Source organism: Barbatula barbatula (assembly GCF_947034865.1).
Source record: "Barbatula barbatula genome assembly, chromosome: 16".
NCBI classification, from domain to species: domain Eukaryota; kingdom Metazoa; phylum Chordata; class Actinopteri; order Cypriniformes; family Nemacheilidae; genus Barbatula; species Barbatula barbatula.
In genome coordinates, this window is record NC_136779.1 from 17,605,134 (window position 1) to 17,618,468 (window position 13,335).

Below are 13,335 nucleotides of genomic sequence, written 5' to 3' on the forward strand. Positions count from 1 at the left end.
CTGCGCACAAAAAGTGTAGTTGTCGCTTTGAAGATGATCTTTTTTATGCGTTGATTGAAAGTTACAAAGCTGTCTATGGAGCAGTCAGAAGGTCTAAGAAATGTCCACCTCTGATATAGTCATGGTCATTTCCACCAAGTGGCAGAATGGTGGAAACTGACCAGACATACAGTTTTACAACATCACTCTGCTAACGTTTCCTTAGTCATTTCAGCATTCCAACAGCACAAATGACTGTAATAAAACCAACTTTTAGCACTTGTATTGTGAATATAGTCATTGCTGAAGACCATGTAACAGCACAACTTGAAGCCTGTCATTTAGCTTTTGTGTGATTGTACAGCATTAAGGAGATCATCTGCCGAAAATTCTGTCATGAATTACTAACAATAACTCAAGTTGTTCATCAACTTTATATAATCAAAGCTGAACCACTGGAGTGTCTTTAAACAGTCTTTACTCGCTTTCAGTGCCAAAGTCTCATCTATCGGCAGAGTATGCTCCTGTATCCCCGGAGTCATCCAGTATTTTAAGATCTCAAAATATTTATTTTTTGCTGCTGCAAGCTGAAACACCCCAAAAAAGCATGTTCAAATGTGTGACATACCATCATTCAGCAATTATATTACAGATGGAGACAGAGACAAAGGATATTCACTCTTATCTTATTCAGAACAATGGTTCCTGCCTTAAAACGACATTTGGAAAAATGGTTGTATACACATTTGTCATTTTTTGTACTAGTTTTGATTGTACAGCATAATGTTCAGTACATTAAAATGCCATACTTTTTATCCATTTTCAGATGAATCGCTCCATGTTATGCAATACATTTTACATAGCTTTAACATTTACAAATTAAGACTTCATATATAAAAAAAGGTAAATATAATAAATACAATATAAATTTGGTAAAATATTCAATCTTACCACAAAAGATACACAAGCTGATACGGAAGTTCTGCTCCATTACAGTTTGTAATATATAGAAAAGAATGATGCATTAGGTGGGACAGTCAAGTCAAAATGTGTGAATGTTAAGAGTCGTAAATGTGGAGAAATGCACAGGGGGGTGGGTTTATTTAAATCAAGAGGAACATCTAATAAATGGGAATTATTATATAGGAATTAGGTCTAGCAGAATTATTACTAAAAATCATGAAACGTGAGCATGTTCAAATTTATATAAAATTAGTATGCATTCTGTACAAGTTTGGAATATTTTTTTTGTAAATAAAAAGCCCTCAGAAATAAGATATTGTACTGTATATGCTGTACTGATAAAAGGCAAATTAATCTTAACCATATTCCTTGATCCTTGTACTAGACAGAGCAATACATACAGTATATACCAATTCTAGTTGTAATCTAGTGTAAATCTAAATCTAAATTTCATGTAGAGAATCTTTCACGACAACTTACTTTTTAAGTATCAGTATATAGTAGTTTTGTTATGCTCCCAGCCATTTCTATGTGTTTAGAATGTGCTTAAAATGCAAGCTCAAAGTGCACACCACATAACTTCCCCTTATGTGGTAAAAAGGAGATCTGTTTTATGCATGCTTATGGTTGTTTGGCAAGATGCACAAGTATTAGAATAAGATATGTTAAAATGTGATTCTTTACATACACAACTCTAAAATAGACAATTGATCAAATAAAGAATATAAATTTGATAAAATATTTAATCTTACCACAAAATATATACAAGCTGATACAGGCGTTCTGCTCCATTACAATTTGCAGGATCTAGACAAGATTGATGCATGAGGTGGGACAGTCAAGCCTATGTGTGAAAGTATAGTGTCATAAAGGCGGTTCAGATGTGTACAGGGGTGGGATCATTTACGTCAAGAGGAACATCTAATAAAGAGGAAATGAGCACTTTTAAGCAAATTAATCAAAACCATACCCCATGCAAATTGTAGACACAAACATACAGTATATACAGATTCTAGTTCTAATCTAATATAAATCTTAATCAAAATTTAATGTAGTGAATCTTTCATGACAACTTTTTAAGTGTCTGTATGTAGTGCATTTGTTACGCTCCCAGACATTTCTAAGTGTTAAAGATTGTGTTTAAAAGGCAAGCTCATTGTACACACCACATAACATCCCCTTATTTGGGTTAAAAGGAGATCTATTTCATGCTTGTGGTTGTTTGGCAAGACCTGAAGCTTGGAGGCTTTATACTGGGGCAGATCAACTCTCCTGCAACTGTCCTTCAGATATCAGCCCAACCTCAGTCAAACACATAATGTATAAAATATTGAGCCTGATTCACTAAATAAAATTGATTCAACTATTAAGTCCTTGTGCCCTAATTTAAAAGCAGTTAATTTAAAATACATTTCTTTCATGCTAGTTTAAATGTATTAACATATTTACTGACACGACTTGCATGGTGTTAAATCACATTTTATAAGGATTGTGTGATTTTTCATGTCCAGCTGTGCTCATGGGTGCAACAAACTCATCGAAGAGGGTGATGGACACAACTTCTGCCTCAGGTGTCTGGGCCTCCGGCACGCTAAGGCGGCGTTCGTGGATACGTCAAGTCCGCACTGCAGGTGGATGACGATCCAGACGTTGCGGTCACGAGTGGCTGTGTTCTTTAGGGAATCAGCCACCACCTTGCCTGCTTCCCGTGAAGAAAGCAGAATTTTCACCCCGTCTCGCTCGTCTAACCATCCCTCAAAAGGCGGTCCCACCCTGTCTTGCTCCTCAGCAACGTATTCGGAAACAGTGCGTGATGATGATGAGATGTCGCTTGCAGCCTCAGAGGGCCCAGTCTTACATGGTACCACCAGGAAAGCACCTTCCCTCCTCCCTGCAGTAGGAACTGGTATCCGTAGTGCGTTTCCTCAGTGAGGGAATAGCACTTCCCAGTGGCTCTTACGGTGCCGGGCGGCTTCTCGCCATTAGAGAAACTAGGCATCCGCCCGTGATTGCCGGTGGAAGGGGCTCCCCACCATTTTCAAGCTCTGGGACCCCCTACCGCTCCACTGGAAGGTTACAATTTCGTCTCTGTTAAATATGTGACCTCTGTTCCCTTTCAGAGAGCTGCAGCAGTCGAAACACGAGTCTTAGGCTCCTCAGCACAAAAGGGTAATGAATGCAGCACGCCGGCTCCCTTTAATACCCGGATATTCAAGCTGGAGAACGGCATGCAAATTTAATTTGCCAATTTTCATTGGCCTCTTCAAGTCAGTCAGAGATGATAGGTTCTCAAGTCAAACAACATTCTGTTGACACAACGTCTCTTAACCGTTTCATCTTATAATAGTTATATATTTTAAATTCTATACATATAAGGTGCAGGTGTTTTATTTGTTTATGAACTGATTTGAGCTGTGCACTTGGATTTACTTGCGAGAGCGCGTCTGTAGACAGCGTCACATGGGTTTGCCTGGAGTGTCTTTGACTTAAGTGACGACAGGTGGTAAAGGAATGGTTAGGCGGAAAGCCTTAATATGGAGATGACCTAAATATTTATTACATTAACTTTTATCCAAAGCGACTTACAAAGAGTTCAGGAGCAATAAGCAATATGTCATACAGGAGCAATAATACAATAGGTGCTAATACAAAGTTACTAGTTTCAACAAAAGCTAGACCACTACCTGTTGAGAGAAAGAGAGAGGGTTATTGTACATTAAATTATTATTATTATTTAAATATTTTTTTAATTTTTCTGTCAGGTATTCACAGAAGAGATGGTTTTAAGTAGTTTTTTGAAGGTTGTGATAGATGTGGTTGACCAGACTGAGTTAGGAAGAATGTTCCACCAGGAAGGAGTTGTGAAGGAGAATGAGCGGGTAAGCGATTTAATGTCCTTAAGAGAAGGCAATACAAGAAGGCGCTCGTTTGCTAAACGCAGGGTTCTTAATGGGTTGTAGGAGTGTGGAGGGTGTGAAAGTATGCCGGTCCAGATCCAGTGATAGTCCTGTAGGCAAGCATCAGTGGTTGCTCGCCCCAAGACTAAACAATCAATCTTATCTTTTCGACTCCCCCGTATCATCCTTGGCCAAAGCTGCTGCTGGAATTCAACCCTGAGTGGAGCAGTACGGAGAGATGCTCTTGCGTCCCTCCCCCATTCTACTGACACCTGCACAGACTTTCACACACACACAAACATATGCCGCACTCGAGAGCGGTCTCCCATCCCCAGGTCCATCGCCTGACAAGGTCTAAATCGGTCTAAATGAGTGTACCCCACCAAGCTGCTGTTATATGCGTGAGCCACGTCCGGTTGGTCGAGGTAGTGGTGTCGCAACAATCTTTAGAGACTTTCTTACTGTAACTCAAAAAGAGAGCATCAATTGAAATAATTTGAAGGGCTTGCGCTGAACATAATTGTTCCAAACAAAAGTAAAAAACAATTGCTTTCTTTTACATTGGCTACTGTGTATAGACCCCCTGGTCACTACACTGATTTTCTGAAAGATTTCGCAGACTTCTTATCGGACCTACTGGTTAACGTTGATAACATTCTAATTGTCAGAGATTTTAATATCCATGTAGATAGCGCTGACGATACACTAGCAGTAGCATTTACAGAACTACTACAAATTTTTGAGTAATACAAAACATCAAAGGACCCACTCATCGATGTAATCATACACTAAACCTGATTATATCTCACAGAGCCGATCTAACCAATATAGATATTATACCTCTAAGCAACGATGTCACCAATCACTATCTTATAACATGTACACTGCACACTGCAGGAATCGGCCATTAAACTAGTTATCGACAGGGTAGAACAATTACCTTGACTACTAAAGATAGTTTCGCAAAGATCTTGCCAGATCTGACTCTGTTAATAACCATACCAATAAATACAGAATCGTTCGATAACATGACCAGCAAATTGGGCGCTGTTTCTCCTATAAAGTGAAAAAAAAATCATAAGAAATTCATAGCACCATGGTACAATAGCAACACCCGCGCCCTTAAAAGAGAAACGTGTAAACTGGAGCGCAAATGGAAACAAACTCAATTAGAGGTTTTTAAAATTGCGTGGAGAGAGAGTGCAAACTGTTGTAAAAAGGCACTAAAAGCAGCAAAGTCTGAGCACCTCCATAACCTGATAGAAACGACACAGTTGCTAAATTAACAAATAAACAGATATTATCTGACCAGGTTATCCCGTCGCACCTTGGTAGCAATGACTTCATGAATTTTTTTACAGAGAAAATCAAAAACATACGAGTCAAGATAGTGAAAACTCAACCTCCAAGTCTGTCCCATGAATTAGTACCAACTATCGCCCCAAAAGAAAGGTTACAGTATTTTTCACCTATAAAACAGGAAGATTCAATTAAACTAATAGCAACATCTAAACCTACAACTAGCTTATTAGACCCCGTACAAACTAAATTATTTAAAGAGTTACTAGCCTTTGCAATTGAGCCCATTTATAACATTATCAACTCGTCAATTAATCTAGGCCATGTCCCAGGACTCTTTAAGATGGCCGTCATTAAGCCTCTTATCAAGAAACCTAACTTGGACCCAAACGAACTAGGAAACTAAAGACCGATTTCAAATCTCCCTTTCCTGTCTAAAATACTAGAACAAGTAGTGTCCACTCAGTTATGCTCTTTCTTACAAAATAATGACATACATGAAAAATTTCAGTCAGGCTTTAGAACGCATCATAGCACTGAAACTGCGCTCGTAAAAATTTCAAACGACCTGTTTATAGCATCAGATAAAGGTAACATCTCACTCCTAGTCCTACTTGACCTAAGTGCTGTGTTAGCATAACATACTACTAGATCGCTTACACAGTTATACCGGTTTTGAGGGACAGGCACTACAATGGTTCCGATCTTACTTATCAGACAGACATCAGTTTAAATGGGAAATCATCCAATCTAACGCAAGTAAATTATGGATTACCTCAGGGATCGGTTCTAGGACCGCTGCTATTCTTAATATACATGCTGCCCGTCGGAAACATTATTAGAAAACATAGTATTAGCTTCCACTGTTATGCTTGTAATTTCTTTCTTTTAAATTCTAATAAAACAGAAATATTACTTATTGGACCAAAGATACGTAAACCGAATATTTTGAATTATAACCTGCAAATTGAAGGATGTACAGTTACCCCAACAAATACAGTAAGAGATCTAGGCGTTATATTAGACAGCAACCTGTCATTTCGAAATCACATGTCAAATGTTTCACATACCATAACCCCACAGCCACCATGGGTGTTTGGTGTCGAAGGCTTACAATGCCGCGGGCCATGCTGCCTCCGCTCTTCACGCCATGGCCACCCTGCAGGTCCACCAGGCCAGGTTGTTGAAAGAGCTCCAAGAGGGTAAGACCACCCAACGATTGAGCAGGAACTCTGCACCGACACCGGGCTCTCCCTCCGGGTGACCAAAGTGTCGGCTTGGGCCCAGGGTCAGACGATGTCCACACTAGTGGTCCAGGAGAGGTACCTCTGACTCAACCTTGCTCAGATGCGTGCAAGGTGGGCTGGTTGGCAACACTGTCGAGGACTGCTCTCAGTAGTTCTCGACACTGTAGAAGCAGACTGCCCCGCCGTGACCCAGCCGCCTTTCTACCGTCGAGGTCCTGTGCGGGGTCTGCTCCCCAGCAACCCTGGCCTTCTTAGGCATCGACTCCGGATTCGGTGCCCCTCCTCAGGTGCCCCCAGAAGAAGACCTTGAGGAAAGGACCACCGTCTCGTCATTAGCCATCGCGGCGGTCCTGACGAGACGGACCCAGCGAGATTGACCACCATCAGGCCCGACCCCAGCCATTCCATCGCTGGCCGGTCGGACTGGGACAGTCACTGGGCCGTCCCAACACCTGCTGGGCCTCTTCGGAACACGTATCGACCCTGGAGAACTAGTTAACTACAGACCTATTTCAAATCTACCTATCTTATCTAAAGTTCTGGAAAAAGTAGTCTCAACTCAATTATGTTCCTTCCTTCAAAGGAATGACATCAATGAAGATTTCCAGTCTGGATTTAGAGCACATCACAGTACAGAGACTGCTTTGATATGAGCTACAAATGATCGGCTTATGGCGTCTGACCGAGGTTGTATCTCCTTATTGGTGCTGCTAGATCTTAGTGCTGCATTGGACACCATTGACCACAGCATGCTCATACATAGACTCGAAAATTATGTCGGTATTAACGGAATAGCTTTGAAATTGCTTAGATCTTATTTATTTGACCGTTTTCAATATGTAGCAATGAACAATGAGGTGTCACGCAAATCGCAAGTCCAGTACGGTTTACCACAGGGCTCAGTCTTAGGGCCTATGCTCTTCCCATTACACATGCTACCTCTAGGAGATATAATAAAGCGACATGGAGTTAGCTTTCACTGTTATGTTGATGATACGCAACTATATATTTCCTTGAAGCCGCATAAAACACAGCAAGTCCATCAAATAGTGGAATGCATAGTCGATATAAAAAAGTGGATGAGTAACAATTTGAACAAAACTGAAGTGTTACTTATTGGACCAAAAACCGCTTAACTATTGATGGATGTTCCATAAAACCCTATGAATGTGGGACAGTTTAAAGGGAAATGCAATGTTGTTTGTAATTTAGATACAAAGACATTTCGAAATGTTGATGATTCTATGGACTTTCCACCCTTTTGGGCATCAGGAATGAGAAAAGGTGAAAAAAAAGTCCAGCTGAAAGTTTGGAAAAGACCAGGCCAAAACAGTTGCTTTGCAAACCAACTCGGCTTTGTCTGTCCCGACAATAAAGTCTATCTTTCCTTCCAAACTTAAACTTTTGGGCTCATTGCGGTCCATACGAATAATGTCCTTGAGGGCCACGTCATGAAAATCTACTTGGTAACTCATAATCCTCTATGGAACACACACCCTGACGAAGTTTCATGTGGCGAACTAATGGGTTCATCGTAGATCTATCTTTCTGTATGAAATCCACTGACTGCTAGATGTAAGAACCCATGTGCGTAACAAAGAGCAAAACAAAAACAACGAATTGATTTGATATAACATGCCTCTGATCTAAACTTGAACTAAACATGACCATGAATAAACTTACCGAACAGGGTTACAATGAACAAAGCAAGAAAAGGGAAAATGAAACATGAGTCCTCATGTTACGAATACACAGAGAAGACTAAAGACAACAATGTGAATAATGAGACAATTAAAAACATAAAAGACCCACACATAACCGTGACAATGAGCAGCATATTCCTCTTTCATCCTTCTCTGAAAAGTACAAACTTCTTTTAATAAAAACTCTGAACGGTGGCCTAGGCAAAACGTGTATGGGCATGGTCCTGATAAATATTCAACCAATCCACCTACTGAATGGGCTGCTAAATTGTCTGCTACCACTAACATTACTGTTCCTTTGATATTCTCACCAAGACTTGAAATTCAACACGGTAGTAGGCATTCTGATTGATTACCTATGTACACACATACTGTATATAGGCATAATGTAAATGATTATAGTACCGAGTACAAAACAGACGCTACAAAGAGACAGAAAAACAATAACAAAGGAAAGAGAAAAATATAACATAACACAGAGTCATAATAAAGACCTGACAGCTAAGGGCTGTAGTAAGAGGTCATATTGTGAAAGTTAATGCTGATAAGTAGGCTACTATCAAACACAATTTTTTACTTTCATTACTTGAATATTTATCTTTTCAACATCTCTGTTTGCAATCTCTTTGCAGCTTATTTCACCCATTTGAAACAAAAATATTCTCTCTCTTGCCTCTAAATTGCTCTTTTTGATAGAAAGCAATGTTGCCACTCTTCTCCAATTTCAGAATAAAGAATAAAGCTAAATTTAGCAGGACAGCTGAATGTGAGGGGTCTTAATGCTGGATAAATTCAGTGACCAGTTCAGACAGTTGTCACAGTCTGTGCACTGTCTTTCTCTCTATTCAAGGTTCTTTCTATTTTATTTACCCTAAAAAGTAGAAAATCTAAATAGCATTTATTGTATTGCCATTTGTCTAGACTAGATGATCATACAATAATTACATTACTGTTATCATTCTCATCTAAGGTATGCATTGGCACATTTATTATTTTATTAGTTTGAGAAACTGCATAAAACTAATGCAATGCAAAAGAAAGTGTGAAAGAGGAAAAAATGTGAAGAGGAAGTGTGGACAATTGTGTGGAAATAATCAAAAGGTCTGTTGCACCAAAATAGAGTAAGCCGTTATTGAGCATTGGCTTTACACGCAATTGATTTATGGGTAATCTAATTTAAACTTAATTTTATTTTTAAAGAACAACCAAAATTTGTGTTCCTCCTTGTAGTGCTTGTATATAATATAATGTAGTTATAGTTGTCAAAGAGAGAAACATACATGGGAGGGGTTGAAAGGAAAAGATCTTCACTCACATGGTTTATATAAAGATTAGCCAGGTCAACAAATGGGAATACTTCAGCAAAAAATTGCATTGAAATTCTACTAAAAGAGATTAAAGGAGAGCAGTACTGTACACACCAAAACTGAAAGGCAGAAGTTATCTTGGCTTTTCAGACAAGCAAGTCTAATGATAGTAGATGTATTTTGCAACAGGACCTTGTGGTTGACAAAAAACCCACTCTGTTTTTAGATAAAAAAAATCATCATCACGGCTTGACTTCGAGTCATCATTAGCCATGTAAAATGTCCTTTTATGGTAAAGATATATTTTTATTTTTGTCTCATGGTTGTGTTTTGTTGGTTAGGCCAATATTAGATTTACATTTCTAGGTAAAAGTCACATTGTTGTACACTGTAAAATCTATAATTTTAGCTGCATTAAATAAACTAACATAACAAAACAATACAATACAATACAATGCAATACAATGCAATACAAAAATGCAATGCAATGCAATGCAAAAATGCAATGCAATGCAATACAAAAATGCAATGCAATGCAATACAAAAATGCAATGCAATGCAATACAAAAATGCAATGCAATGCAATGCAATGCAATGCAATGCAATGCAATGCAATGCAATGCAATGCAATAAAATAAAATAAAATAAAATAAAATAAAATAAAATAAAATAAAATAAAATAAAATAAAATAAAATAAAATAAAATAAAATAAAATAAAATAAAATAAAATAAATCCTTCCCCGCCAGCGAGGTGACGTTCTACGTCCCTAGAGCTAGCTTCCGTGTCCAGGGATTCCGCTGCCCGATCCACTACGCACCGACCCCCTATGGTCCCTCCCGCACGTGGTGAGCCCACGGGAAGGCGGCCCCACGTCGCTTCTTCTGGCTGAGCCAACAATGTGACTTTTACCTAGAAATGTAAATCTAATATTGGCCAAACCAACAAAACACAGCCATGAGACAAAAATAAAAATATATCTTTACAATAAAAGGTAAAGATATAAGCAACCGGGGCACCACCCTGGAGGCCCGGGCTCGGTGCTCATATGCGAGCGCCTGGTGGCCGGGCCTTTCCCCACGTGGGCTCACCACGTGCGGGAGGGACCACATGGGGTCGGGGCATAGTGGATCGGGCGGCAGTCGGAGGGGAGGGCCTCGACAACTCGATTCTTGGATACGGAAACTAGCTCTAGGGACGTGGAATGTAACCTCGCTGGCGGGGAAGAAGCCTGAGATGGTGCGTGAGGTTGAGAGGTTCCGACTAGAGATAGTGGGGATCACCTCTACGCATGGCTTGGGCTCTGGAACCACACTCCTCGAGAGAGGATGGACACTTCACCACTCTGGAGTTGCCCATGGTGTGAGTCGGCGGGCTGGTGTGGGTTTGCTTATAGCCCCCCAGCTCGATTTACCAGTCAATCTACGTTCCTACTCTCACCTATGGTCATGAGCTTTGGGTCATGACCGAAAGGACAAGATCCCGGATACAGGCGACCAAAATGAGCTTCCTCCGCAGGGTGGCTGAGCGATCCCTTAGAGATAGGGTGAGCAGCTCGGTCACCCGGGAGGAGCTCGGAGTAGAGCCGTTGCTCCTCCACATCGAGAGGGGTCAGCTGAGGTGGCTTGTGCATCTGTTCCGGATGCCTACTGGACGCCTTCCCCGGAAGACCTAGTGGGACTATGTCTCCCGGCTGGCCTGGGAATGCCTCGGTGTCCCCCCGGAAGAGCTAGAGGAAGTGTATAGGGTGAGGGATGTCTGGGCATCACTGCTAAGACTACTGCCCCTGCGACCCAGCCCCTGATAAGCGGAAGAAAATGAATGAAAAAATGAATGATTAAATTAAATTATGCATTTATTATGCAATTATGCAGTCGAACTATGCAATCGAATGCTAAAAACTCGACTAACGTTGGCCGCAATCGAGATTGGCTGAAAGTGGGTAGATTTGTTGCCTGCCATTTTAACAGAAATATGGATGACCCCAATTTAATTTAATTTAATTTAATAATTTAATCATTTCATTTCATTTCATTTCATTAAACCCATGGGGTCGGGAAAGGCCTGCGCATTAGCACCTTGAAAGGAGATAATTTAATAGTTGAAATGGGGTCATCCATATTTCTAATGGTGATTGTGGATATGGCAACTAAAATGGGTTTGTGCGGATTTACCTGAGCACATGTTAGATATGCGTCCAAAACGAGTTTCGCAGTTTTATGCACATCAGCAACACAATACAATTGGTTAATTGAACCACTTTTGCACCGCTAGTGTGAGACAAACCATGATAGTGCATAATTATGATAATTAATCCTAACTTTGGTAGTGCGATCCTACCCTTTTCGTCTCCTACAATCCCTTCTTTATCTGGAACACAGCCATTTTTTCTCCAATGCTCTAAATCTGCCTGTGTCAGCTAACTTTGTAAGATTTTGATGTCAATGTCAGGTACATTCGTTATGTCTACTGTCATCCCTACCTGTCTTTGTGATGAAATGGCAATTTAATCGGACTTTTGGCTTTTAGTTTGTTCATCTTCCCCCGAAGCATGGGCTTTGACCTTCACTATGGCCACTTCGAGTGGAAGCTGAACTGCTTTGGTTAACTGTCCTATAAGATTTGCATGTCAAGTCAGCTTTATTTATATAGCTCTTTTTACAATTTTCATTGTTACAAAGCAGCTGTACAAGAAAACATTGACTATTAGTAAAACATAAAAGGTTATGGAAGTCAAAACACAGGTCAAATATCAGACACACAATAAATTCCTATATGCAGTGTTAATTAAATAAGACTATCAAATTCTAGCAGCCCCCCCGGCCAGGCAAACAGTGCAAAACAGTATGCAAACGGTGACGAGGAACCTGCAGCCTCTGCACAAGCTCGATAGTGCTTGCACAACAAGGCAAAATAAAAAAAGGTTTAAATTATCATTAATAATCTAATAACGGCTGAAGTTTTGTAGAGTCGCCACGTCCTTCGTCCAGCTTTATCATCACAGCATTTGTCAGGTCTGGGTATGGATTGCGGCCTGCCCGCTCTGGTAACCTTGGACTGCATCCTGCCCGCAATGAGACAAGACTGGCTGAGAGTAGAGTACTGTTCTGCACTCTTTGATGCAACAAATGCATCAGATGTTATTGGAAGTGTTCCTGGTTCTGGTTGATCTAACTAGTGCAGCGTAGTGTATGCAAGATTAAAAAGATGCGTCTTTAGTCTAGATTTAAACTGACAGAGTGTGTCTGCCTCTAGTGCAGGGAAGACTGTTCCAAAGTGTAGGCGCTAAATAGGAAAAGGATCTGCCGCATGCACTTGATTTTGAAATTCTAGGTATTACCAACTGACCTGACGCCTGAGAGTGTAGTGCACGTGATGGACTATAATACTCAAGTAGTGAGGAGCTAAACCATGCAAGGCTTTATAGGTAATAGGTAAGATTTTAAGATGTATGCGATGCTTTATAGGTAACCAGTGCAAGTTTGACAGAAACAGGCTAATATGCTCATACTTTATTTTACATGTAAGAACTCGAGCTGCCGCATTTTGGACCAGTTGGAGTTTTTGTAATAAGCCTGCAGGGCAACCACTGTAACTGCCTCACGTATTTTAGTTAAATTTGTTACTGTTTTTCTTTTTTATAAATTCTCTTTTATATAATAATAGGTGATTTGTATAGGCGGAACTAATTAGCGCCGATCTTGTGTTCTGCTCGTAATTAGAAGCAACACAATCCCTGAAGTGAAGCGCTAAAAACATAGCATGGCAAGAGCTCCTCAAGTAAAGTAAATATTAAGAGTATAAACATATCTGGACATATGTCATCTAAGAAGAAAGAAGACTTTAAGTTTAGCCCCTCTTAAGTAGAAAGCAGCCTACGAGGTGTGTTTCTTTTGTATCCGGTTTCTGTGATATATTTCATGTGCATAGCTTGTGTTAAC

At 40.1% G+C, this 13,335-nt stretch overlaps 1 protein-coding gene across 2 annotated transcripts in view; it reads right to left on the bottom strand.

The window, feature by feature from the left end:
• The window catches only part of LOC306905653 (integrin alpha-X-like), a 70,137-nt gene extending 68,343 nt beyond the window's left edge, over positions 1-1,794 (bottom strand). For both annotated transcript variants that reach the window (XM_079476437.1, XM_079476436.1), the window contains exon 1: positions 1,695-1,794. In XM_079476437.1, coding sequence (XP_079332563.1) covers positions 1,695-1,734 — 40 coding nt within the window. In that variant the 5' untranslated portion in view covers positions 1,735-1,794. The remainder of the gene's footprint in view (positions 1-1,694) is intronic.
• Positions 1,795-13,335: the final 11,541 nt, after the last annotated feature.